The sequence below is a fragment of the Nematostella vectensis genome, chromosome 6 (genome assembly GCF_932526225.1).
Source record: "Nematostella vectensis chromosome 6, jaNemVect1.1, whole genome shotgun sequence".
In the NCBI taxonomy this organism is placed as follows: domain Eukaryota; kingdom Metazoa; phylum Cnidaria; class Anthozoa; order Actiniaria; family Edwardsiidae; genus Nematostella; species Nematostella vectensis.
The window spans coordinates 14,540,297-14,567,813 of record NC_064039.1 but is presented as its reverse complement, the minus strand read 5'-3'; the positions used below and the strand labels follow the sequence as shown (position 1 = coordinate 14,567,813).

General features: G+C 38.8%; 2 protein-coding genes across 6 annotated transcripts; one reads left to right on the top strand and one right to left on the bottom strand.

Annotated features, from left to right (window-relative positions):
- Positions 1-331: 331 nt before the first annotated feature.
- Positions 332-12,356, bottom strand: LOC5515142 (cytosolic non-specific dipeptidase). Its single transcript, XM_032384850.2, has 17 exons — positions 12,166-12,356; positions 12,068-12,086; positions 10,942-11,046; positions 9,850-9,978; positions 9,250-9,291; positions 9,097-9,177; positions 7,984-8,058; positions 7,372-7,452; positions 7,045-7,118; positions 6,863-6,937; positions 6,318-6,462; positions 4,867-4,966; positions 4,568-4,620; positions 4,244-4,362; positions 3,321-3,406; positions 2,722-2,888; positions 332-1,579 (listed from the first exon to the last, which is right to left on the bottom strand). The coding sequence occupies exons 1-17, from the start codon at positions 12,354-12,356 to the stop codon at positions 1,532-1,534; spliced, it is 1,590 nt and encodes a 529-aa protein (XP_032240741.2). The 3' UTR covers positions 332-1,531.
- LOC5515143 (muscle M-line assembly protein unc-89) lies at positions 12,332-22,061 on the top strand. 5 transcript variants are annotated; one of them, XM_001635225.3, is made up of 16 exons: positions 12,332-12,469; positions 14,099-14,345; positions 14,888-14,969; positions 15,171-15,290; positions 15,657-16,029; positions 16,201-16,260; positions 16,364-16,462; positions 16,825-16,884; positions 16,967-17,140; positions 17,234-17,353; positions 17,557-18,906; positions 19,481-19,552; positions 19,687-20,339; positions 20,743-20,794; positions 21,065-21,200; positions 21,420-22,061. In XM_001635225.3, exons 3-16 carry the CDS (start codon positions 14,916-14,918, stop codon positions 21,562-21,564), a joined length of 3,468 nt encoding a protein of 1,155 aa, XP_001635275.3. In that variant the 5' UTR covers positions 12,332-12,469; positions 14,099-14,345; positions 14,888-14,915; the 3' UTR covers positions 21,565-22,061. The 5 variants fall into 5 exon arrangements, with proteins under 5 accessions (XP_001635275.3, XP_048585538.1, XP_048585537.1 ...); XM_048729581.1 differs by having other exon boundaries at positions 12,338-12,469; positions 14,328-14,345; XM_048729580.1 differs by having other exon boundaries at positions 12,342-12,469; positions 13,912-14,345.
- The last annotated feature ends 5,456 nt before the right edge of the window (positions 22,062-27,517 follow it).

The window sequence follows — 27,517 nt, the reverse complement described above, 5'->3', positions numbered from 1 at the left end:
TTCTGGCAAACAACACCACAAGATGTTTTTGTTCCCTTTAGCTTGTTGAGCCTTTTATGTCCATATTTGCGCGAATAGTAAACCAGAAGTAAATGTCATATTTGCGCGATCCCCGCGGCAAATGTGGTTCTTGATGTCTCACAATTCCTTTAAATTCCCGTATGACAACAAATTTTGCCTATTTCCACAGATGGCAAAATAACACGGACTGCAACTCTTTGAGATCTTTTTATCCTAACCGCCGCGCTGAGTGATTAAAGCAATTATCTTCTGGTTCAGATCTTGTGGTCTGTATTCAAGTAGACTAATTATTCTTTTTTTTTTTTTTTTAACTTTCCTGGGGAATAATTCAATTCTCGTGTGGCGATTTTGTTTCTTTGTTGACGTTGATATTGTTTTCGTGCTGATTCGGGAGACAAACCTTGCTATGGAAATGACGAGAAGAGAAAACAGACGAGAAACCACAAGCCTCACTCGCCTAACTTTTTTTCTCGTATAAGTTTTCTAGACTCGTGTTTCTAATTATAAATACGACACGAACAGTAAATGAAACATTTTCGATGCTATTGTTCGGCGCCTCACTTGAAACACGTGGCTAGCGTTACCTGTTTTACTGTCGAAGCCAATCTGCCAACAGGCCCATATTCCAACGCCAAGTTTTCAATTCTTCTCCTTTGAAATTCTCCAATACTTCTCTCGAAGAGTCTTATCTATGTAAAAACGCTGTCGAGACAAGCAGACGTTGAATAGCCTAGAGGAGAGTTTGATTATACGGGTTTACGGGTTGTTTTTATTCAGCCCACTTACTTTAAGGATCGTTTAGCAGCATATTTTTGTTTATAGGTGTCCATTAAGCGTAGAAGTGCTCGCTCTGAAGTTGATGGTGTCGTTTCGTTGTGGACTGCTTTAGCTGAATGCAAATCTTGTGGCAACATAAAAGAAACGTCATGCAGCGCGAGACTGGTTGTAACTGTCAATCTTTTATAACGCTCATGGAATTACTAAAACATTTGACAAATTTACTGTTTCGGATAGCTAAAATGTCACATACATTTAGCGAACCGCGTGGATTTATATCTTATTGTAAAAAGAACTCGCCCTAAATAGGTGTAATTTTCATTTATAAAGGCAGCAATAAATTTGTCACTATGGCACTAATACCAGCGTTTGATTGGTAGCGGAGACGAATCAAGACATATTTTATTCATAAATACAGTTTGTGAGAAGGATTCTGGTATATGACATATAACAGACATTCATTAAAATCACAGCAGATATAATTTAGGAGACTAAAATCTTACTATAGTTACGTAAGCGTGGGCCACAATGGAACAGGAAGTAATAATTACGAAAAATCACAAACAAATAACACGAATTACTTTATCATCCTATTCAATTAGCATAGCCTATAAAAGATAAAGTCATCCCAATTCTTTATAACAATTTATTTAATCTATATTTCCCTATCATATAAACTACTGTATTTTGAATTTTCTTGTAGTGCTTTGATGGTTTATTGCTGATGAGTGTTTTATCCCAGTTTGGCAACCTCCTCAAAGTACGCTGCAACGACTTTATGCTGAAAAATAATTATAACAAATACATTTTAACTGAAGATATCGGAACATATTTGACTTAATAAAGACAATTTGTTTAAAACAATCATCGTGCAGCGAATTGTACAACAGGAAAATCTCCTTTGTTCTCATTCAACATTCAAAGACAAATCACAAAATTTCGTAATAACCATCTAAAAGCAGGCGCGCAGGGTGAGCGCGCACCAACCCTGCAAGAAAGCACGGTAGCCTCCTCCGCAGGCGTCCCTGAACGTTACAAACCGAGACTCGGGATTCCTGTGGTCGACAAATTCCTTTGTTGAGGGGGGGAGGGGACACCGCTTGACGCATCACCACAGGAATCCCTAGCGCATGAGTTTCTTTTCTGCTGCTTTCTGGGCCAAGCGATGCCTGTGGAGGAGGGTCATGTGTGCTTGTTTTGTAAGGGGGGATATAATCAGTTACGCTGTTGGGGGTTTGGGCGCGAATTACGAAGTGGATTGTGTTATTGCATAACAAAGTGGTTTATTTTCGAAATAATTTCAATCGCTCGTTAAATAGAAATACATTCTGTCGTGCTCCCTTGCCCTTTGTTGTATTCCTGCTATTCGTGACCAGAAACACTTTGCACTCGGCACCAGGCCCCATGCGGTCATTCGTGAGCGGCCATGTTGTCGCTAGGATCATAGTTCGATGTACGCGATATCTTGAACTCGTTGGAATAAAACACATGCTTAAACACAGCTAAAATTTGGGTCGTTTCTTATAATGGAATCTTCAAATGCTATGCTTTTTCCATATGATACCACAGGGAGCCCAATATTATGTAGAGTGAGGTAGGGGTGACCGAATTTTACGAAACACAGAGGTAATTAAAATGATCACTTGTAACCGCTCGGTGAAGTTCGTATTTTTATTAAGTATTTGTCACAAAACCCCAAAACGACTAACTGTGAGCTTGGGCTCCCTGTGATGATACCTATGACTACGCACCCCCTCCCCCTCAGCCAACCCTGGGTACGCGCCTGAAAAGTGTTAAACTTCATTTACCAAACTCAATAATAAATATCGCAATAGCTCCCACAAATCAACGGATGGAAACGGATGCTCTCTTGTATCTGGAATTTTTTTTTTGGATGACAACCAATGTTTTTTTAATACTCACCCCGTTGATGTAGTTAGAGCGGTTAATCTTCTCGTTCTGCGAATGCGCGCCATCGTCACATGCGCCCACGGGCAGTAACATCACATTCTTGCCAGTGGCTTCCTGTAGAGACAGGGTGACCGGTATACTTCCGCCTTCACGGGTCAGGTCAGGGTCGACACCGAACACTAAAATATTAGGCAAAAAAAATACTCGAATGTCAGCGATTACTAAGTCGAAGCTTCATATTGGTTAAACAGACTGTGCTGTGGGCCACGAAAAACTTTAAAACCCTTGGCAGTTCATTCTAGCCAAAGAACCTTGAACCACTTAAACATACACTTATTTCACACAAAGTTGTCGATGCAAATGGCTAATGGTAAATGGCTTTTGGATACTAATTTTTCGTAAAATTAAAGTTGTTAAATAAAGCCCAGCAATGTCAGAGCCAAGCATTGGTAACCTTTAATGGATAATTGTCTTGATTTATCCATATTCTTCGAGACGCATGGTTACTGTTACTGCCATTCGCCAATCGCCATTTGCACTGACATTTGCACTTCATTGAAATAGGTGTATCTTTTATCATCTTATATAGTTGAAGAGGGCCAGCGAATTACCTGTCTTCATTGCGTTTCGTCCCGCCTGATAATGCGGGTGGTCAAAGTCGCTCATCCACGGCTTGCCGCCATGCCCACACGAAACTCTGTTGAGACAAGATATCATAAGTTAAAATATACAAACGCGTTAGAGCTGTTCTGCTAATGGGTGACACTATATGTCACCAGATACAAGAGGTGACACTATATTAGTGGGTTACAGCAAAAAAGAGATTTCTAATGATATCTACACTCGTTGCTCAAGAAAACAACGCCCGAAATGACCGCTGGGTCCACAAGCATCAGTTTCATGTCTTGAAATGGAAGAATAAACACCCCTTGTAAATCCGTCAGTGCACTTGGTGAGTAAAAAGAAAAAAAACTATATCGATTGGTCAAAAAAAGAAGAGGGAGAAGAATCGACTTTATTTAGAATCGCAGCCTTAGGTTGAAAACGCAACTTGCTCTAAGAGATCACGTGACCTTTTGAGTAGCAAACTCGTGCCAAATTAAACACAGAAATGGCTGCGGCGTCACGAAGAAAGCGACGAAAAACAAAATCTTTCATTAAAAATTAGCTCTTTCTGACATATAAACTTTCTTGCTGGTTCGTAAGCGCTTGCTTTTAGCTGTTGTTATTTTGCCGCAAAAAGGACCGCGCGGGAATTGGACACCCAAAAAGTCATGTGATTTCTTAGTGCAAGTCGCCTTTTTCTCTGAATTTAAAATTGTATGGGTCTTATTTTGTCTGATGTATGGAATGCGCTGAGATGACAAAAACTGAGCGAAGGATAAGGGAAGTTTTAGTATTTCAATTTTGGTAAAAAGAAGGTGAATTCAGAAGTGGCAAAATAAGGATAATATTCATCAAGTCCCCACAGTAAACGTCAGTGGAATTACTAGAAAAATGAGGAGGGGGCGAGCTCTTGCGCATCATTTCTTACTTGACAGGGTTCGGGCTCCCGCGGTCAGCGTGAACCTTGTTTAGATAAGTGATCACGTGATTTATAATCTCATCTGGTATCTGATTGGGCACCAATCGGATGGAGAACTTGCCAATCACCTGTCCGAAAAAGACAAACTGAGCAAACTGACTACGCTTCAAAAGTTATAATTTCCGCGTAAAGCCATGCAAAGTTCTCGTAAAGGTTCCATTTTGCTGTTCGTTTTTGCGTGCGAGGGGCTATGGTGGGTATGGTGAAAAAAATGAAAGGGAGGGCGGTAATGTTAAAGTAAATATTCAGAAAACAAGTGTGTTTTAAACGCACCTTGCGCGGGATAACAGTCTTAGCCCCAGGCTCATAGAAAGCACCTTCGATACCTGGAATTACACAAATTGTAAATGGTCAGCACTTAGCTCCAAAGCCACTATCTATGAAGACAATAGTCTGCAGTGTTCTCCAGTGGTCTTTCTTTTTTACCCCCAAAAGAAAAGAGAGAGGAAAGCGCGGTCCATGCTGTTACTTACCGTTACTTAAATGAGAGAGAATTATATGGTCGCCGATACTTACAGTGAATTGAGAAAGAATAGAATTGCATGGTGGCCCTTAAAGTTGCCAATACTTACCGTGAATGGAGAGAGAAGGATAGCGCCAACGGTGCATTAGGAGCTCTTCCTTGGTTTCGTGCATGAGCTTGGAAGTACCGATGTCTTCACGATACTCGTCCTGTGTGATAAATATTTTAAATTCAGACGTAGTTCCCATGGAGTGTATAGTTACTGGAAAAAAAACCAACTATATTCTATTTGGAATTTTCTGTAAAACGACATTATACATTAGACCACCCCTTTGGGATTACTCTCCCAGCAGCAGTTTTAAATGTCAGTCTAAAATCCCTCCTTATGACACAAAGGACAATCACTCCAGTCCCTACGACACTAAGGACAATCACTCCCTACGACACTAAGGACAATCACTCCCTAATGACACTAAGGACAATCACTCCCTACGACACTAAGGACAATCACTCCCTAATGACACTAAGGACAATCACTCCCTACGACACTAAGGACAATCACTCCCTAATGACACTAAGGACAATCACTCCCTAATGACACTAAGGACAATCACTCCCTACAACACTAAGGACAATCACTCCCTACAACACTAAGGACAATCACTCCCTACAACACTAAGGACAATCACTCCCTACAACACTAAGGACAATCACTCCCTACAACACTAAGGACAATCACTCCCTACAACACTAAGGACAATCACTCCCTACAACACTAAGGACAATCACTCACTACGACACTAAGGACAATCACTCCCTACAACACTAAGGACAACCACTCCCTATGACACTAAGGACAATCACTCCCTACAAAACTAAGGACAATCACTCCCTAATGACACTAAGGACAATCACTCCCTACAACACTAAGGACAATTACTCCCTACGACACTAAGGACAATCACTCCATACGACACTAAGGACAATCACTCCCTAATGACACTAAGGACAATCACTCCCTAATGACACTAAGGACAATCACTCCCTACAAAACTAAGGACAATCACTCCCTAATGACACTAAGGACAATCACTCCCTACAACACTAAGGACAATCACTCCCTACGACACTAAGGACAATCACTCCCTAATGACACTAAGGACAATCACTCCCTAATGACACTAAGGACAATCACTCCCTACGACACTAAGGACAATCACTCCCTAATGACACTAAGGACAATCACTCCCTACAACACTAAGGACAACCACTCCCTACAACACTAAGGACAATCACTCCCTAATGACACTAAGGACAATCACTCCATACGACACTAAGGACAATCACTCCCTAATGACACTAAGGACAATCACTCCCTAATGACAGTAAGGACAATCACTCCCTAATGACACTAAGGACAATCACTCCATACTTAGGACAATCTCTCCCGCTACAAGACTAAAAGGATAGCTGCACAGAAACTACCAGAAGATGGTTGCATAGAAAGTATACAGGAAAAATACTAAATGTTGTGTCATTGTGTCATGTTGACTTCTTTACCATATTAAAATCAATCGGGTCATAAAGTGCCTTCTCGTCATCGGTAAGGTCCGCTACCCGATCGTTCACTCCTGGCACTAGAATGTTGCCTTTCACATCCACAAGGGAGTTCAGCATGGCGATAACATCAGTCATGGCTTCATGCCTTTGAAGTTAACGAAAATAATGAGTACAGGGGTGAGGTACATAGTGGAGACAGAGATGGTTTTTGAAAATTTGCCTCAATCAAATCAAACATTGACAAAACATGGTCTATAGCCGCAGCTAGCGGGGAGAAAGAGGCAGCTACCCATAGCCATGTACCTAGGAGTGATGCATGGGGCAAACACACTTCACCCTTTTCTGCAGTCTGTTGTAACTGGAAATTGCAAGCGTAGAGTTTCTGAATATAAATGTATGCCTGCACAATCAGCCCCAGACAATCAATGAACTTTGAGAAATCAACAATATATCGAGAGAATGGAGGATGGGATAATCATTACCATAGCTACAGTAGCAGGGTTGAGCTTACTGTAATGGGGCAATGAACTGTTTTAAATACTTACACAGAACCACCAAACACGCCAGAGTGGAGATCCTTGTCGGCACATGACACTTCGATAAAGAAATAGCAGATGCCACTGAAAAATAGATCAGAAATATTTTAAAATGCATTGACTTATGACCACCGAGTTTTGAATAAGCTTTTAACTATATTATAATTGCAGTTCAATCCTGTTCAACTTACCGGAGTCCATAAGTAATACATGGCTTCTCTTTTCCAAGCCAGTAGTTATCAGATATGCATACATAGTCAACCGGCTGGAAACAAATAAAAATAACAGCATTTCAGGGATAAGTGCTTCTTATGGTTCCCTACACTAGAGCCTTGAGGAAGGAATTTCAACAGAAGAAATATGCTGATGACTATGATACGGCAAAGTACCACAGTAAAAAAAAAAAGAAGGTTGGATGTAAACACTACTTTCTTTTTTATTTATTAGATAATCCTTTCAAGGACCATTGCAAGAAAAAAAGTATGAGGATCTCATTTAATCATGTTTGGAGCATAAACCTTGAAGAAGGTGTCTTTTTTCTTGGAAATCATGTCATCTAGTCCCTCGCTGCCTGACTCCTCCATTCCCTCAAGACAGAACTGGAAATAGAGGCTAAAATTAAGCATCATCTTACATATGCAACCTCAGGGGGACCGTGAATAATGTTAATAACTTGAGATAATCTTGCTATAGCTTTTTATATTTACATTGCATTGCTTGTGAAGCTTTGCTCTTAGCAAATAAAGCCTTATGGTGATGGGCTACAGTAGGCTTACTCCCTGCTTTTTATTGTGACTTGTTTGTATTCACATAACATTGCATCAAAAGTAAAGTTGTTAACAAACCCAGCCTATGATTTTAAATAAGGATCCATTCCATTAAAATCCAAGCTGTGAAGGTATTCCCTGGGAAGAGTTATGTGTTATAAATTCTACTAAATTCTTTGGCATCTTCTTTGCAATTTGCCATTCGTAGACAGAAAAACAAAGAGGGCTTCCTTGTTTTGACTGAAATTTTAGAAAAAAATGTAAAGGGGCTAGAATAAAAAAAATCACCTACTTTATGTGTCTATAGACTAGTCCATTCAAGAGAAGCTTGATATTCCCCTGTGACCTGTTTTCTATACTTACTCTGATATTGATAGGTAGATCTTCCCCAATTGCCTTATAAGCCTCTATTACATGCAGCCAGCAAAGAACAGGACCCTGAGGAAACATCATCAAAATAACCAAATATAGTAAAAATAACCAGCAAATCATACAGAAGGAAGTAAAATATAGTTATCATAGCTTCCCACCTGCATCAGTGAATGATTTCTAAGGACATAGGTCGAATGGCATCCTTGGAATGTAATTTGCATAGACAGCGTAGCCCCACACTACCCTAGACCGACTTTTCTTTCTCACAGTTTCCTGTGAGTTTCCTGTTCATAAAATCATTTGTCGCAGGTTTGTAAGCGGGTTGCTTAAAAACTTGATTCGCAGATAGTTCTGTCCCTCTCACATCCTGTACCAGTGTCAGTGTTTTGGTACTGCTTAAAATCCGGCAGAAAATCGCGAAATCACGGACACTGGTACAGGATGGGAGAGGGGTGGAACTACCACCGAATCCCCTAAAAACCAGCAGGAAATGATTTTTTGAATGTCAATTTTAGCTTTCCGCCGATGATCGAAACATAGCAGCTGGTCAAATGGCATCCTTGGAATGTAATTTGCATAGACAGCGTAGCCCCACACCACCCTAGACCCGACTTGTCTTTCTCACAGTTTCCTGTTCATAAAATCATTTCTCGCAGGTTTGTAAGCGGATTGCTTAAAAACTTGATTCGAGGATAGTTTCGTCCCTCTCACATCCTGTACAGGTGTCAGTGTTTTGGTACTGCTTAAAATCCAGCAGAAAATAGCACTGAAGCTGAGGGAATGAGAATTAAGTTTCAAACCTTGTGTCATTAGCATACTTAGTATCGACACAAAATAAGAGACAAACTAATATTGCAATAAACTTTTAAAATTGAGCTTCCAGGTAAGAAAAACACCACAGATGGATATATTTTATATCCAAACTAAGTTTATTTCATAAATTAGAGAATGAAGATATAACCAGGGAAGTGTACTTCCCTGATATAACTGGTAGATGTTTATTCATGTGAATTTGTATGTCCTTAAAAATTCTTCACTGATGCAGGTGGGAAGCCTGTGATCATAGCTATTACTGTTAATGCAATATATATCCTGTGGGTGTACCTTGTCATCTGTTGAGCCACGCCCATAAAGTTTGCCATCAATTTCTTGCAGTGTAAATGGTTCTGTGTCCCAGCCATCTTCCTAATAAAGACACATGCATGCTGATTAGAATTAAAAACAGGTGATTCAAGAAGAAAAATCAGTATTACATGCCTTGAGAGCAGGTTGTACATCTAGATGACCATAAATGCAGACCTAAAACAGGATAAAATAATTGTTAAAAATTACTTATGAATGCTTTAGTTTGAAATTTAGGTTAGAAACTCTGGATCACAAAGCATAAAACATAAAATAATCTATGGACTTTTTTTTCAAATAAAACATATTTCAACATGACCGAATTAGCAGCAGTCTTATCCATTGTTGAACAAGTTGGATCCAGAGACTCAGATTTTAGAAATTGGAGCCCTGTGCTTAGGAGAATAAAAATAAAAACGTGACATAACATTGATTCAAAAACTTCCAATGCTGAGCTGAAAATTAGAAGCAAAAGGATACAGTGAGTGAAAATGTATGTCTATTTTTTTTTCAGGAAAGCTTAAACCTAAATTTTAGAATTTTAGTAATCAAATAGAAAAACTAAATCTAGAAAAACAACTCATAAGTTAAAATCTTATCTCTCCAGAGAATATATGCGATGAAATGACCTTGACCTAAAAAACATTATACTGTATATTTGAAATTATATAATTGAATAGATCTCACTTTATGGTATAGGTTACATCAATTTATAACTTGTCTAATTGAGCTTACTGTCTTCTTAGCTGGGTTGCTACCCAAGATTCCAAGCAGAACTGGTGGAAGTGGTAAAGTGGAACCATCAGGGAGGGTTTCAGTTCCAACATCAACAAGTTCAACCTCTGTACCAAGCTTTTTTAATTCCTAAAACAAAGATAAATTATTTTAATATAAACAAAAAGACTTTTTAAAGATACAGTAGTACTGTAAATTCATAAGGAACTATCATCTACTGTACTCATGCTCGGGGGATCGGGGGAGATGCTGCAAGGAAAGCACCTCTTTACGTTTTCTGGGAAACTTACCATTAGGACACGATACACCTTATATATCTTACATCTAATTTTCTAGAAAAAGGAAGGGTGTTTTCAGATAAAAAAAAGGTGTAAAAAAAAGATGAAAACGTTGTTGGGAAGGCCATAAACTAGAAAAAAGTTGAAAAAAATTGTGTTGTATGGCTACTGTAATTTGAAGCTAAAATTTAATTTTGGGGTGGAGGTGGTACATCAATGGGCATACAGTATGTGGCCTACATGTCTAACTTTACAAACATTAAAAAAAATTACCATATTTACAGGCATATAATGCGCACCTGCGTATAATCCGCACCCCAATTTTCAAGGCCTTTTTTAAAAGAAAATTCGAAACCCGCGTATAATAGGCACCCCAATAGAAATAGAAGGGAATAAGAAACAACCAAAAAAGAAACAAAAGTATCAAGATAAGATAAATGTTTCGATTCACAGTTCATTTATTTATACATAAGTACGCTAAATGCTTTTATACATCTTAACTTGAAGGTGATAATCACTTATGCATAAGCAGTGCATCTTAGCATCTGTAAAGCTGTTATTCTTATCGCTGAACATTTGTATTTTCACATAGAACATCGAAATGCGAGCTTGTGTTCGTTCACAGCAATTACCGCCATCTTGGACAAGGTGAAGAGAGAAAAAAGAACGATTTGATCATTTTATATCATTTTTCCAAAGCTTCACCCTAAAACTATATAAAATCATTAAATCATCTTGGTGTGTGATTGTTGGCTGTGGGCTGCTCAAAGTTCTAATAGACTTTACTGTATATTAATTATTGTCACTGCTGTACCTCTGCAACATGGTTGACCATCTTTGTGATTTCTCCTCTTGTTTCTGGCCATGCTGACACACTCTTGATGGCGACTGCATCAGCCAGACGCTTGATATACAGTTCCTGTGAATAAACAAAAACAAAAATACCTCTTTCCTGGATATCATATAGAACTTCAAATCTTAAAGGGACAATGTCACTGGTTTACTTCTGGTCTTATCATGTAACAATCTCCTATGATTTTTATAAGAAACTTTTGTCTCTTGTCAGATACTTTAGCAAGAGGATGTAAGGGTGTGGGTGCTTTACTTTAAGGATTTGCTTGAAACATAACGACATGTTGAACAAGGCAAGCCATATGACAGTTTAATTCCACATCCAATCACATCCACATTTAGTATATATCAATCAATCAAGTTTATTTCATCAACAAGTAGGGATTTAAATATTTTCAAAAGTATATAGTAGTCTGATAAGTAGTCTACTTAAAAAAGAAAAACTTAAGCTTATATGGCGTAGACCACTTTGAACATTTCCTCAATGTAAAGACATTGATGGGACTATGGACAGTTCAGCTGATTAAAGAGATTCTTGCATTTACATTGGCAGTTTAATTCTTTGCTATTGGAGGTGATATTGGAATTTCAATTTTTGTGTGCAAAAACAATAGGTCTTGTGTTTCTATAATTCCTTATTGCTGTCATGTTTATAGATTGTGTGACATGCTAACTTTACAACAAACAATATGAATGAAACACATTACCGTATCCTATAGTTAGAAAATTATTGTTTGTCTAATTCTGGCTGCAATTTGTCAGAATTTACTTTAAGTCAATGTTATTTCTTATTTCTTAGGGAGTCATGTCATACGATCCCTCAACTAACGTTTCCGTTTTATGGTTTAGATCACGTGCAATTTTAATCTCAATTTTTTCAAGTTTCTTCCCGGAAATGTTATCTACTAAACATCAAATTCACGCTAGCCATCATTTATACATCTACTATCAATAAAGGTAGCTATATTTATTCAAAATTCATAAGTGATTTTTGCTCTTTTATGAATACAAGGGTTTCAACGCCCTTGTCCCGTACGAAGACGTGTAAACAGAGTAAAGGAAATAGAAAAAACATGCCAATGTCTTACCTCATTTTTCTCAATGTGCCTGAAAATAACAAGAAGGGGTGTTTATGTTTGTATTTACCACTTATATACAGTAATCAACGCAATCTTTAAACACTTACTCAAAAACTTTCTGCAAAACCGGGGAAGACATGACTCTGCTCCTAGCAATGCAAAAGAAGCTGTGCGAGAGACGCGGTTTGCCTGTGTATATATGAGAGGCCTGGTCATATATAGCCTCACTTTGAAGTAATATTATCGGGGCGTCCCGCTTAGAATACAGGGCCTCTTCATGTTGGTTGTTCGACGCCATCTTTGATCCGATTTGTGTAATAAATCAACCCAAGTTTGTCCGTTTTCCGACGAGAATCATCCAAGATTTATTCATGAAGTAGGACAAGTCAAGACTCCAAGTACTACACCGAAGTAATTCTACATTTTTTTTGGTTTCTTACCGTGTTAGCGTTGGATTGTGAGTGTTTGTGTTATCGTGAAAAGTCGTGGTCTTCTCTTCATTCACAATCGAACAATTTTTATCCTCTCCTAAACCAACAGCTTTTCTTACTATTTTCCATTGGTTGTGGGGTAACCAGCTCTTTTTATCTGTAGTGTACATTTATGTTTGTTGGCTTTACTATGGAGGCGAATTCTGACCCATGTTCTGATAGATGGGTCTTCGTACCAGTTCCCAAACATTCCATATTTCACCTGCATCATATATTTTTATCGTTTCACGAAAACAGACCTGAACCACTAAATAGACCTTGTCGTGATCCAACTGAAAAGGGAAAATGAATATCGTTGACACAAAAACCTACGCAATGTGATTCTTCTGTAGAAAATTATCTGTGTTAAACAGAACAAAATCAAAATTTTAACATCAATCAGGGGTTTTGTTGTCTCACAACTCCCTGCATCAACCAACAGTGACAACCAACAAGAAAACAACAAGACAGATGCAAGAAACATTCTCTATTTTATTATTTTTTACTGGTGACAAAATATTATTGAGTGGACTTGTTCTTTCTTGAGTGGACTTGTTCTTTCTTGTGAAAAAAATTACCTTTCAGATTGATTCCTACATCAAATGAAACAGCGGATGTCATGCATGTATCATTTAAAAATAGTTGAATGTGAAATCTTATCAGTGTTGTTTTAAGAAGACCCATCATAATCCAAGGTTTTGCTTAATTCTTGGTGACAATGGCTTTCTTTAGAAGACTAAGCACAGGTTCTGAAAGAGCCATTTGACTTCACACACTGCAAATAGCAGTTTAACAAACTTAAAACTATAATGATTGTCATAAATATCTGAAATTGATAATTATTTTGTTACAGTTTTTAGATTAAATGTATTTTGGGGAAATGTAATGTCAATTTTTAGGATGTTGAGGCCTTGAAAAGTAGTCGAGGGAGTCCATGAATTTATGGGAGGAAAGAGAGTACAGGAAAAGTTAAACAGTCAGTATTTCAGGGGAGAAAAACAGACTACATAAAAATAATATGATACTTGCCATTACCATCCTTTTCTTAGTGTATTTGATTTGTTTATGAATTTAAGAAAAATGCTGGAAATTTTATATTCAAACTCCTCAAACACTCAAAGCAAAAAGTAAATAAAGTGTTTACTGTTATGATTACACAATATTTTATATACCTCTTGATTTAATTATTTACTTCACATATTCCTAAAATAATCCTACTTTAATAGCCTTTGTAATATTTGAGACAAGATAATTTTAAAAGGTTGACTGTTTATTTTCTTATAATAGTGTATTTATTTAGAAAACCTTTGTGCTATTGATGGGATTTCATATTCTGTAGATATGATGCAGGTAGATAACATGTGATAGATGTTTTTATTGCAGCTTGATTTATGTAGAGTCATTTAAATGCTTGTAAAATGCAAAAGGACTTTATACTTATGCATTGCTAAGAGGCAAGGAAACACGTTGGGTAACTGAGCTACTACTGTGTGTTCAACGCTGGTGTCTCTCCCTGTCTCCACTGGTTGGATTGGTCAATCATGCCTATAGCAAACCTATCTTCTATCAGTCAGGGACACTTCCGAATTCCCTTACCAAGAGGACACAGATTGGACCTTGTTTCTGTGATGGATGGCAACCTATGATATCTGATGATAAAAGACTGAAAACCAAAACAGCCTAAAGTTGATGAATAACTTGTGAAGCATCATCCTGTGTGGCATACATTAGCTGGGCCATAGATATTGTTATTACTAATGGAATTCTGAATCCTTTCTTCTTTATTGGTTCTCTCGCAGAAGCAAGAAGACTGAAAGGTAAGTTTTGGCATAATCTTTATAATCAAGAAATGATGTACTTCAGTACATCAGTTTTCAATGTTCTGCTAACTCTCTCCGACGATTTGCAACAGCTGAATTGCATTCTGGCTTCAGCCATTCAAAATCCTTGAAGCATATGCAATGGCCAGCACTAAAATGGTTTCAAATCTAGTTCCTTTCTGCAAGGCCCTGACCAATAAAAAAGTACTAAATTTAACTCTGTTGGTTTGAATAATAAAAAATTAAAAAAACAATCTAAGACTATTTAGATGTTGGAAATTGTTAGCAGGATATTTAAAATGACAGTAACTCATTGCATAATTTTCCTCAGTCATTGTTCACACTATCAGAGACAGACAATTGGATCATTTACCGGGAGAGGGGGGGAGGTATCGAGCCATTAAGATTTGTTCGGATTTTTTATTGTGAAGTGTGTGGACTTTTTAGTGAGTGCTTTTTTGCCATGAAATTTAGCAATAAACTATTTCAAATGTCAAATGTATAGTAAGTAGGTACAATCTAGAGTTCTTATGTCTCAGGTTACAAGGAGTCCAGTAGGGCTGAGCCATGACTACAAACAGGGATGACTGCTACTTTTTTTACTACTCCCAGTGCCCCAAGGTAGACCTTGTTACATTAGTAATATTTTATAGGCCAGGCCAATATGGAAGTAAAATAATGTTATCGCTAAAAGTTGGTCAATGGCATTTATTATTACTTATTTTTATTTTCTTTATTATTATTTTTTTTATTTAGTAGTTTTTTTAAGTGACTTATTTAATACAGCTAGGTCTGCAATCATTAAAACATTCTTTTCATCAGGGAGATGATTGCCCCTTCCGTCACGAACCTGCCGCTGTTGGCTGCGAGATCACATGTAAACTGTGGGAGCAAGGGAAATGCTTCAAGAAAGGCTGCAACTTCAGGCACATGGTGATTGAGGTATGACTAATATACTGTAACAATGGCCCATTCCAAATTCTGAGCTCCATGAGTTGCAGGGTTGACCGCAAGTGCTGGCTTGGAAAGATGAGAACGCTGCAATCAGCATCTGAACTATGCTGGTTAACACTTGGTTAATGCTTCTATGTTACTTTTATCATTCCTATTATCTTAGGGAAACCTTGAAGCTGTAACTAGCAAATAATCTCATGATGATGAAGCAATGCATCAAATCCCATGAATATTGTTGTGTCTGAACTGATCCTACATAAGTGGTATATATGTGTAGAATGATGTACTTATTTTCTGCATGAATTGTGTAGGACGTGTTTTTCCTAAGCATGACGATATCATTTCCATTATCAGAGAGACACTCGGCAGATTGCCTGCTACTGGGAATCCACCTTAGGAAGATGCACCAAACCTCAGTGCCAGTATATGCACCTGAAACCTCGCAATCTGCCTGGTGGTGCTGGCCCCCCCATAAGCAAAGGGGACTCTCGGATGCAACCCCCTAACTCCCAGAGCCAAGCTCCAAGGGGACCTATTCAGACCATTGGCAGCAACACAAGAATGGGGAACCCGCCACCAAACTACAGGCCCATGCACCCTAATGCCCCGCCCAGAAACATGCCTCCTGTGCAGATGCAGCATCCACCATTTTCTGGACCCCCTCCGGGGATGCCATATAGCCAGGGTCCCTACATGGCAATGGCAAGGCCAATGCAGTATGGTGGAGGTACACTAGTCGTAAATTAATCAATTATTGTAAGTTATTAAGGGTTGGCAGGGCTCGAAGATTGTTGAGTTTTCAAGGTACATGTGTGCAGCCAATTTCAAGTTTTAGCTGCAGTGTGGAATTGTACTTTTTTGTTCTATTTTCATTAATTCTGGTGTCTTGTTCTCATAGGAATGTCATCCATGAGGCCCATGACTACTCATCCTGCAATGTATACCATGCAGCCGAACAGTAAGTTGAATAATTCAATTTGAAACATGTGGCATGTACTAAAAAATGTGCTGTGTGGTAATATTCGAATGTGAATGCGTATAATATGTATTGATGCTTGAAGATGCTCGGATGCTTCCTGCTGGCATGCAGTTCCCCGGCATGGGCGTGGCATTTGGCCAGCAGATGATGGGATCGGCACACATGATTGGCCATAACAGAGGTAAATACTGTAGTACTTGACTATTTATCTAAAATTTGACTTGTCACTTTCTTATCACACATTAATTGAAACCTGTTGTCCATTTTAACAGGAGTATATTGATAACGTTTGTTTTAACTGCTGTACTGTAGCTATACAATTTTGATGATATTTCTATATATCAGGAGAACAGTATTTTATTGACAGCTTTTAAAACCATTGTGCAAAAATTCGGTAGTTGAAGAACGAATAACCTAACTTAACTGGTTAACAGAAAATAAAAGTAATACATCCTCTACGTAGTTCTTGTTTCTTCTCTTTTTTTTGATATATTTAGATTTATATAAATTGCCTTTACAACTCACTGTTTGGTTGATTTTCAGGATATGTGATACCTTCTTATAGAGACTTTGATAATGAGGACGATGAGTTTAGCTCTTCTGGTATGTATTTCTTTGTTTTCTTGCACATCATAAAGCTTTCAGTGAGTGGACAACCTTTGATGCAATCAATATTATCATACAGATTTCTCAGATGTTTCCCTGAGTGATGATGATAGTGATGATGATGAATACAGAGAAAGACAGCTAAAAGAACGATCTTCTCGGAGAAGAGTAGTCAAACCCAGCAGAGGAACACAGCGAAGAGATGTGAGACATAGTGAACGACACAAGCCCTCATCCAAAACATCTAATGAAAGTATGTAAAAAAACCTTCATCACAAACTAACAGCAATCCTTCTTTATCTGTCTGTAACAGTAGACTTATGTATCACCTTTTATTGATAACCAGGACAAAGCACTAAAGATAGGGACAGGCAGAGAGAACAAGGAAAAAGCAGAGACAACAACAATAGGGAAAATCGAGAAAAGAAACACTCTGGTTTGGACAGGCATCCCTCCAAAAGTCCAGGTACAATCAATTAAAAAAAATCAACTAAAAAAATAAGTTCAATCTAGTTAATAAGATTTGAATGTCTGTTTAGCTAGCTATTTAAGGCACTTTGCATGTAGCATCTGACTGCATGCCAGTATAGATATGAATTGCTGCTATTGAACATGAAAATAAAAGTGGTTGGTAATAAGAACCCAGTAATAAACCTTTCTCATCAACAGATTCTTCACCATCAAAGAGACAAAGAAAGAAGAAGAATGAAAAGCCTGATGCAAGTGATTCCAAAACCAAAAAAGACAGCTCATCTGACAAAAAGTCTGATAATGATGAAAGTGAAAAAACAGAGGATATCAAGATTAAATCCCTTGAGGAAATTCTCAGAGAAAAGGCCCTGAAAAAGCTTTATGAGAGAACAGCTGCAAAGAAAAAACAGCAACAGCAAGAAGGAACTAAAGCCAAAGATGATAAAGATGCGGACAATGAAGAAGAACCATCGTCGCCAACACTTAAAAGTGTAGTTTCAATGTCCACACCCAAAGCCGAGACAGAAGAGATTGTAAAATCCAGTGAGAACTCCAAAAAGGTGCCAAGTAGTGTTGTGGGGGTCGACAAAGGTAACAAGCCTGTGAGTACTTCACCAAAAAAAACTGTGCGTACTGTCAAGGAGGTGGAGGATGAAAAGAACAGCCTGGATGGAGAACCGAAATTAGGTATCACACGGACAGTAGAAATTGTGGAAGAAGTGAAGCCAGAGCTAGTGGCAAAAGTTGCAACCCTAGCAGCGCCCATAGTAGCTGAACCTAGTGTAAAGGTGAAGACATTTGAGGAAATAATGGAAGAAAAAAGACTACGGAAAGCACAAATTGGTGATGCTGGAGGCAGCAAAAGTAAGCCAGTGAAAACTGTAGTCGGTATTGAATCACGTCTTGGCAATAGAAAGTTGACCAAATTAAAAAAGGGCAGTTCTCCAGTAATTGGTGTAGCTTCAAGGCTTGGCAACAAGAAGGAAATTGATGCAAATGGAGAATTGACTGATAAAGAACTTGCCAAAATTGAAACTGCTAAACCCATGACTAGTGCGTCATTGAAGCTTGGTAATAAACTCTTACAAAAAACCATCATGGCCAATGCTGCTAAAGTAACTGGGATAGCATCTCGACTTGGTGGTAAAACAAATCCAGTCTTGCATACTACGAAAAAGACTATTGATATGAAACCATCAAAAACCCGAAAAATCCGGGTAGTATCCAAGAACATTCAATCAGAAACTAGCAGTGTGGCTTCAGATGATGGAACCGAACCTTCTTCACAAATTGATACTAAACAGAGCCTGTTGCAAAAGAAGACTGTAACAGTTTCCACTACAAGTACTGGTCTCAAAAAAGCTGCTGAGGATGAAGAGAAGCCTGTATTGGAGGCAGTGAAATCTGGGGTAAAGGTTAAATCATTCGAGGAAATAATGCGTGAAAAGAAGGAGCGAAGACAACAACAAACAACAGCAAAGAGTGATGATATGACAGAAAAAAAGTCAATTGGAATAAAACTCCAAAGAAACCCATCTCCTATCACAGGTAATTTCTATGGCTAACCTTGGTAAACTTGACAAACACACTTTGATTCCATGTTCTTTAGTGTACTCTTTGCTCATCCAACTACTGTGACAGTTGACAATGGCAGGCCTGTAGCCCGGATTTAAGCAGTGTGTGTGGGTGGGGGAGAAGAGGGTTGGGTGGGAAGGTTGTTTACCAGAATAGCGGACAAGTATCTTGTCTAACTGGTATTTTTTTTTTCTTGTCGTAAGAGGCTATGCCTTCCAGTCTAGTGGCAGGAGTGGTTGATTCAGAATGTTACAAAGGGAGAAGGACGAGTGGGGTAATGTCCAGACTTGGAAATTATGTTTTATTGATTTTATACAAAAGAAAGAGGCTTTTCTTTTACTGAAAGAGGGGGATGAATATACACCCAATTTCCCTGCTGAGGGGTCCCTTAGTAGGGTGGTTCTTTCAAACCCTTGAACCTTCCTGGCAATAGGCCTATGTGGTATGTGATAACCCTGGAAACTTCCTGGCAATAGGCCTATGTGGTATGTGACAGTAAATGTTTACTGTATAGCTAATTGACTTTATGCATGTTGGGTATCTTTAGTGAATCCAAGGCCTCTAAACAGACGGAAATTAAAGCGTAAAGCTGTGGGCATCTCAAGAATAAATACTGAAGGTAATTTATTGTCAAATATACAACATCTTGAGCTGCCTTTATGTTTTTTTTTTAGATATTTTGTTATGTATATATATTTACAAGGCTATATTCTTTGTCATTTAATTTACATATAATGCCTCTCTTCCTTGCAGATGACTCTTCAAAAACTGCCACATACTCCAGATTACCTGAAGCCAGTAGTGACAACTCTAGACCAGAATCGCCTGCTGAGTCATCCAAGTCTCCAACATCGCCATTGTCCTTACAGGGATCCGAGGCTGCGCTGACATCACCTGTACCACAACAGTCTGAACTGTCAACAACCTCACCCATGTCATCCACGTCACCCCACAGCTCAGATCTGGTATCCCCTCTCGACAGTGCCGACAGGTTCACATTCATTCAAGAAAAACTGGCCGAATCAAAGGCAGCTCTACTGTCAAATTTGCCCAAAGAGTCTGGACCATCAACTGATTCAAGCATATCACAGCACAGCACAGATCTAGTATCCACGTTAGAGAGTGGAGACAGCTCCACATTCGCTCAAGACAAGCCTGCTGATGTAGTAGAGCCACAGTTGATTGCAGACAAAGATAACAGCTCCTTATTAACTCAAGAGAAACCTGCTGAGTTTATGGAACCACCAATCATTGCAGAGGAAGACTTGCCCCCAGATGACGGGGATTACAGCTGGAGTAGTGACCCTATAAGAGAAGAGAAACCAGCAGAACGTAGCACTGAACATGGCTTGATGGGCAAGGAGAGGTCATTCAACCAGCAAATACCAGTCGTCATGGAAAACAATGTAAGTTATGTTTTGTAATGTGCTGTGTGTAAGCAAAACCTCTCCAAGCAGGAGGTACGACGATGTGATTTTAAAGATTTTTTTATGGTGAGAATTCTTTATTTGAAGGCATTTGTTTATAGGAATTCTCTAACTGGATGGTAGATTTCCTTAACAAGAACGGTAGATCTCTTTACTTAGGCAGTAAAAGGAAGATAAGTTTTTATATTGACTGGGGTGGTAGACCTCGTTCACTATGAAAACTGGATTTTAAATAGAATGGTTTGTGTGTTTTAATAAAGATAGCAAGTGTCCTTTATAGGATATTGGCTACTTAGTGGGAAAGCAGATTCTTTTTAATGAAGGCGGTTACACTTGATGGTGTAATACAGTCAAATAATGTTTACTTTGTGTCATTTTATAGACTTTTGAACCAAGTATGGAAGAAGAGAAAGCAGCAAGTGAAGAACAAGAAGGTACTTGCTTATTATCATTCTTCCCTTTTTTTGAACGATGTCTATGAAATTACTGCTTACGTGTAAGGATGAACTGTTTAAAGTTTGCATAGAAGCTGCAACTATAAGACACAGCAACAGTTTACTATATTGTGTTTCTATGACTCAGATTACTGCAGGCGAATAAATACTGTATACAGAGAAAGGGGGTGGGGAGGTGAGGCTGCGTACTTAAGAGTCAAAAGTTGACTTGTTTAGTTTCCATGACAAAATACACCTTCTATTGTACAGATGATGAAGTGAGTGATACCCTTAAAGATGTTCAGGACGAAGAGGATGATGACGGGGACGAAGATGAGGAGAGCGAAAGTCCCGCTAAGCGTGCCAGGACTACGCCCCCAACATACGAGGACATAGAGAGGGCTGTGTAAGTATTTGAACTGTCATATTAGAACCGTAAAAAACTCTAATATTTATACTATTTGTGTTATTGTTGTTCAAGTCTCTCATTCTGTCTGAGTACAAATGATTAAAAATATTCTTGAAAGTTAAATCGAATAAAGTAAGAAATATCTTGAAATCACTATTGTTAGTCGATCAGATTACATTACTTTTTATTTAGACATTGTGTTGTTATGCTTTGCAGTGATGAAGAAGCTGGAAAGGACGATTTTGATCTTGACTTAGATGAAGCGATTGCTAACCTATCTCCTGGATCATCCGAACACTTGGATGAAGCCGTAAACGAGGATGACTTACTGCTCGAACTGGAAGAAATGATTAACGAATAGAGAGTTAATAAACCCACGGCCGAGTGAAGTGCTAGATAGACCAGGAGCAGCACAGTAACAGTTTATTGAAGCAATAACCATATTACAGAAACCAGCATATGATGATCATACCAGCCATTCGCAGTGTCTGTGCGAGGACATAGCATGTTGCTACTGATGCTTATGTTTATCGTGTAAAAGTGTGAGTGCACTCAACTCATTGTATCAAGCTGTTTTCGAATTTTCAAACGTTTATTCCCTGATGTGAGAGATTGTATTTTTGAAAAATATTACGTATTAGCTGTCATATATCCCAGTGTGATGTTTAGGCCAGTGCTGCCGAGCCCCACAAAAAAATATCACTTCTATATCAGATTTGTAAATACCGTAAAAATCACAGACGTTACCTATGTTTTCTTAATAACACACGCCGAATTTCACGAGAATCATTGTCAAGAAGGAGGTTAAGCTCATCGTTTATTTACTATGATTTGTAAAATAAAATGACAATAAACCTACAAAGAGGTTATTAGTTTATTTTGCTGTAATTGGGAAACGAGTAGTAGAGCCGTAAATGTGAACAAAACCTATATGAATTAGGATGGATTCGTCCCTTGGGTTGTTTGTAAGGGGTGGGCCATGGTAAAGAAGGATACCGTGTTTGAGGGGTGGCCTATTGTGACTGGGGGGGGGGGGGGTGAATCATGACGAGTGAGGATGCCCTTGGGATTTATGTAAGGGGTTGGTCATGGCAAGAGAGGATAGCCTGCTAACTCGAACCAAAACACCGTTATAAGTTTTCGATAACTCGATTTTCCGTTAATTTAAAGTACTTTAGGATCCCGCGCAGCCGTTCTTTGTGTCGGTCACGCAACGCTCAGGGGCCGTTTCCTAGAAGGACAGATAAGAGTTATCTGTAGATAAATGTTTATCCAACGGATAAATCCGGGTCAGTACGCAGCTCTTACAAGCTGCAATTTGATTGGGCAAATGAACAATATCCGCACCTCGACACAAAGAACGAGAAGAATTGAGACAAAAGAACTCCTTTGTAGAACAAAGATAACAGGAGACAAAGCAGCTGCGTACTTACTCATAAATCCGGAACAAATCCTATACAACAGATAACTTTTGTCCGGTCCCCAGAACTGCTGCGCGGGAGTAAAGTATTATCTGACCGACAAAATGTTGTTTCCCTCCAGTAATTTCAGATAGAAATTATTCATCACCAGTTTTCTGGGTCTCCATTTGTTTTAAGACATACTTTGGCAGAATATATTTTTTATTAACTCAAACTTTCCTTTGTAGTCTTTTTATAACAGGACAGGGAGCCAGTTAGCCTGAGTATCAGGCCCTCAGGGGAGGGGGGGCCTGATACTCAGGCTAGGAGCCAGTGTACAATACTATTCCTCATCCCCTCCCCCTGGGGGTGAAGAGCGGTCTCTTGATTGTGTGTTGTGACGTCACATCTGTAACGTCAAAACGAAGATGGCGGTTCTTTCCGCATTGATTGTTCATTACTTTTACTCGCAAACTGCGCCAGTATCGATACAACGCCATGAATTGCTATCTCACCTTACATGAAGAACAAATAAGTGGAGTTTGAACAGATGGCTACAAATGAAATACTTTTATTTCTGTTGATCATTGTATTTATCGATAACAATTTGTGCTGCAAGACTGACAACGATTGTCCGAGAAGAACCGAATCTCAAATCCACTTGTGCTGCGATAACACTTGCCTTCACTGGAAAAACTGTTCTCAGAGCTGTAAAAACAACAAAGATTGTGATTCAAGTAGAAACCAAATTTGCCATTTGCACAGATGTACCGAAGACAGCGTCACTTATCCGGGAGGTCAGTTCCCACAGATTTGCTCCATTGATGCGGACTGCGAAGCAGGTGGTCGATGTGAACAGAACCGATGCACTCAAAGATCTACCTCGCCTCCTGATCATTCAGAGCGCTTATCTACTTGGATTATAATTGTACTAGCTTCTGGGTCAGTCTTTTTGTTGTTTGTAATTGGTACAACTATTTATTGCTATAGACGGAAATGTTTACATATTCACGGGCTGAGAAGAACTCAAATCCAAGCCCCAATCGAAGGTCCAGCTAGTGGGAATCCTAATGAACCTTTAAATCCATGCATTCAAATGTCTGACGTAAGAGCAGACATTGAGGAAGAAGAGTTTATTGCTACTGTAGTTGGACCACCACCCACTTATAGTTCATCATTACCGCTTAACCCACCAGATAGCAGTGATGGTCTTGCAGTGCCACCTAGCTACTATGAGGCCATTGGGACTTGTACTGGCTGTAGATTATCGCCACAGGAAAGAAGTTAGCCAATTAGTAGAAAGTCTCAAATTAGATAGTGGTTATCGTAAAGTTAAAAGTATTGTGAAACCATGGTTGATATAATTATGTATGTATTTAATAATTTGATTATTGTTAATGCTGTTGCAGTGGATGAAGCCACAACCCTATACTTTTGCCAAGACAGAAGGGCTTAGCCAGGGTTTTCTAAGTGGAAAAGGAGAGGAGACCATTCTTAAATAAAAACAAATTGCTTTTGGGTGATTGAGGAAGGGTGCATTGGCTCCCTGTGGCCACACCTAGCTATTTGATTTGAATGAGACGATTGTATTTTTACCTAGATATGTGCCAAACTTGTAACAGGTGACTCTTTTTGGAAAGATGCCACAGAATTATTTAAAATCTGAAGCAAGAGAGTTTCCAGGTCTAACCTTATTTCTTATAACACGCAAAAAGGAACCTTGAAAGGTATATGGCTTAGAATATTATATGAAATGTGTGTTTCTCTATAAAAAAATAATACCAAAACTTTCAGAATCTTTTGTGCTTTTTTTCTTTTCATATTAGATTTTTGCTACTTGTCTGAGATAATAGTAGTAGTGATATCATTCTTTATAGAGGAGCTTGCAAATTGTAATGACATGAAAAAGGCCTACACCTCAAATAAGGTTGCCCTAAAATGTCCATCTGGGTTTAAACTCATGGATAACAATTAAGGTAATTCCCTTGAATTGCACTGCGCACCCCTTCTGCGCATAGTGGCGCGCGCTGTTTGTTTGAATTTTCCGGTATTAAGTGCGCGTGCGCGCCACAGTTGTACAAAAAAAAACACAGCAAAAGGCGCGCGTTTTTTACTTAAAATCGCTTTGAAAGAAAAACGAAGCCGGTTACCCCCATTTTTTATTTGCTTAATAGTTAAATATATACGGAAAAATGATATACTGAAAGAAGAAAAAAAGTTGGGTTGTGGAAGTTTTGTTATTTTTCTTAAAAGCCGTAAAAATACTTCAAAATGGTGTTTTTTACCGTATGAATAGTGGCGAAAATAATGTCTTTTAGTGCGATCTCTTAAAATTTAATTTGTTTTAAACATTAGCTACTACGGGTTATTGTTTAGGAGATTGGATTTTGGCAGTTCGACAAACATAACTTAATTTTCTAAAGACTATAGGCACTCTTTTTGAAAACTAAGAGTTGGGATTTTTCCTTGCGCGATCAGTAAAAACGCGTCATCTCTACGCCCCTCTGTTGTGAAAACGAGGTCGGTACCCCCATTTTTTTTAATTACATTTTTTGAAAGCCCTTAACTCCAATATTGTTTATGCCAAGTTTTAAAAAATTCTGGGTTGTAGAACTATTTCAAGGGAATTACCTTAAACAAAATATGTAGTTCAAAACAAATATGTAGTTAAACGAAAAAACTTTCTTTTAATCACAAACTATTTTAACCAATCACCTTATGGTTCCTGGGAGGTTTGGGGTTAATACGGGGGTTATAGCACTTTTGAATCAGAATTTGTCCCAAGGGGTGTCGATTATGTAACCCTAAGTGCCTCCATTGCTGCTGGGTTTCGTAGATCCCTTTCCCCAACGAAGAAAGTACCACAGGGAACCCGGTGTGCAGATGGAGCCGCAATAAAATACCACAGGAAGCCACATCAGGATAATAAATTCCACAGGGAATCCCGTTATCAGAATAAAACCGAGTCAGGATAAAATACCGCAGGAAGCCCCGTTACACCACCGGAATCTGATGATCGACGACCGGAGTCCATCGGTTTGTATTCCAATGTGTGGGGGCAGGGCTCATAAGTAGGGGCAATCATCTGTAATATAAATATATGTCACGACGTTTCCCAAGATCAGGCTATTTTTTGACGCGCGCACGAACGGGCCAACCAGGGGGTCGGTTCTCAAAAGTCCCGATAAACCCGGAAACCCGGGAAGTCACCCGGTAAGCCCCCGATAAACTTTACGGGTGTTTCTCAAAACGCCCGTTAATGTCGGGCCCGGAAAAAATCCCGGTAACTCACGGGAGCTCAAGAGCCCCCGTTAACTTACCGGGAATTACTTTTAATGCGATAATTGATACCCAAAACAATGTTTTTCCTTAATATTTTCAGCTGAATTTATAGATCAACTATTCATCTAGAATTAGCCAAGTTGAACTATCCAATTTGGTGCTTTTTTTCCGATTAAATCTCGCCATTCTCAAGTTGTGTCGAGTTGTAGTAAATTTTGGCCTAAATTTTCATCACTCGAGGAAACCATATCACTGCCCGGAAAGAAGTGGGCCAATCACGGCTAACATCATTTTACGGGATTCCCTACCAGCCAATCAGGTTTCTTTTCTGTCAAATGATTTGACATTTAGCTGTCACCGTGCGCCTAAAAAATGTAAACAACTTTGCGAAGGTATTGGAAGTTTGCTACAAAATGACTTTATCTACTTGTTCTGTCTTTTTTCGAAAAGTGCCGATGCCACAGCAGTGTTTGGGGTACCAGTTGTCTACAGACACCGGCAAATCTACGATCTTTATTGAGTATTTATTGGGTATTTAGCTGCACGCTCAAATTGCAGTGAGGAAGTTTATTTTTTATCCATCATCCGTCTGTTTTGTTTGTTTACCAAAATAATTGCAAGCTAGAATTGAAAGTCGTAAGTAGGGTTGGATTAATATAAAAGAATAGAGCAACAAAAGTCAAAGTACCGAAGAAAGAACATAGCATTTTGCCTGAGACTGCGCGTGCAGTAGAGCTCAGCCAAAACGTCAACACAAAAATGTATAGTTTGCTATACTTTCAATAAATATTTAAAAAGTTATAAGCCCACAAGTGCAACATATCCTCAATGACTAAAGTTTAGGTTAACCTCCGCCTTAAAACAGCCTGATCCTAGGAAACGCCGTGACACCTATATAGTACCAGAATGTGGGGAAGTTGATTGCCCTTACTTATGAGCCCCTGGTGTGGGCTTTTATTACATTTGTTCAGTGTTAAAAAGTCTAATCCCCACCCTTCCCCAGGTTTATGGGGTGGGGGTTAAATTGTCTAGTGCATGATTTACACCTTTTTTTAAAAAGGGTATCAATTAGTGTCGTTTTATGTCGGTTTATGGGGTGGGGGGTTAAATTGTCTAGTGCATGACTTACACCTTTCTTTAAAAAGGGTATCAATTAGTGTCGTTTTTTTTCGGGCTTATTTTCCCCAGTTGTCGGCTAAGTTGATAAATGGATATGTTTGTATGTTTTATAATTGCGTTACATATACATTACACTCCTATGTAGAGCAGGGTCAAAAATTAAACTTCTTGTATATTTGTATGACGCACCGCATTTGAAGACGTCAGCCCTACAGAAATATCCCATTACGTCATTTGGCTATCTGCGTAAAGCCTCAGCTTCGAAACGAGGCTTGCTTATCAAACAACTTTCTATTCTACTACTCTGCTACTATCCCACGAGTCCATCGATATTTTATTAGTTTCAAATTTGACTGAGAGTGGTACTACTAAAAGAAAACAAAGGATCCATGGGTATAAAGGTATCGGGATGTTTTGGGCTTGTTTTGCTGCTACATCTTGCGACTGTGCTTTTTACGAGCAACTGCAAGGCTGACGAAGTTGCTTACTGTAGTAGATTACAGGATTGTTTAA

Coding starts and splice junctions, on each gene's coding strand:
- LOC5515143 (XM_001635225.3), top strand. CDS start 14,916: ATGACTACAAACAGGGATGACTGCTACTTTTTTTACTACTCCCAGTGC. Junction 17,354..17,556: donor GCATCCCTCCAAAAGTCCAG/GTACAATCAATT, acceptor TCTCATCAACAG/ATTCTTCACCATCAAAGAGA. Junction 18,907..19,480: donor AAACCCATCTCCTATCACAG/GTAATTTCTATG, acceptor GGGTATCTTTAG/TGAATCCAAGGCCTCTAAAC.
- LOC5515142 (XM_032384850.2), bottom strand. CDS start 12,356: ATGGCGTCGAACAACCAACATGAAGAGGCCCTGTATTCTAAGCGGGAC. Junction 7,453..7,983: donor ATCTACCTATCAATATCAGA/GTAAGTATAGAA, acceptor CTCTATTTCCAG/TTCTGTCTTGAGGGAATGGA. Junction 3,407..4,243: donor GGGAGCCCGAACCCTGTCAA/GTAAGAAATGAT, acceptor TTGTCTCAACAG/AGTTTCGTGTGGGCATGGCG.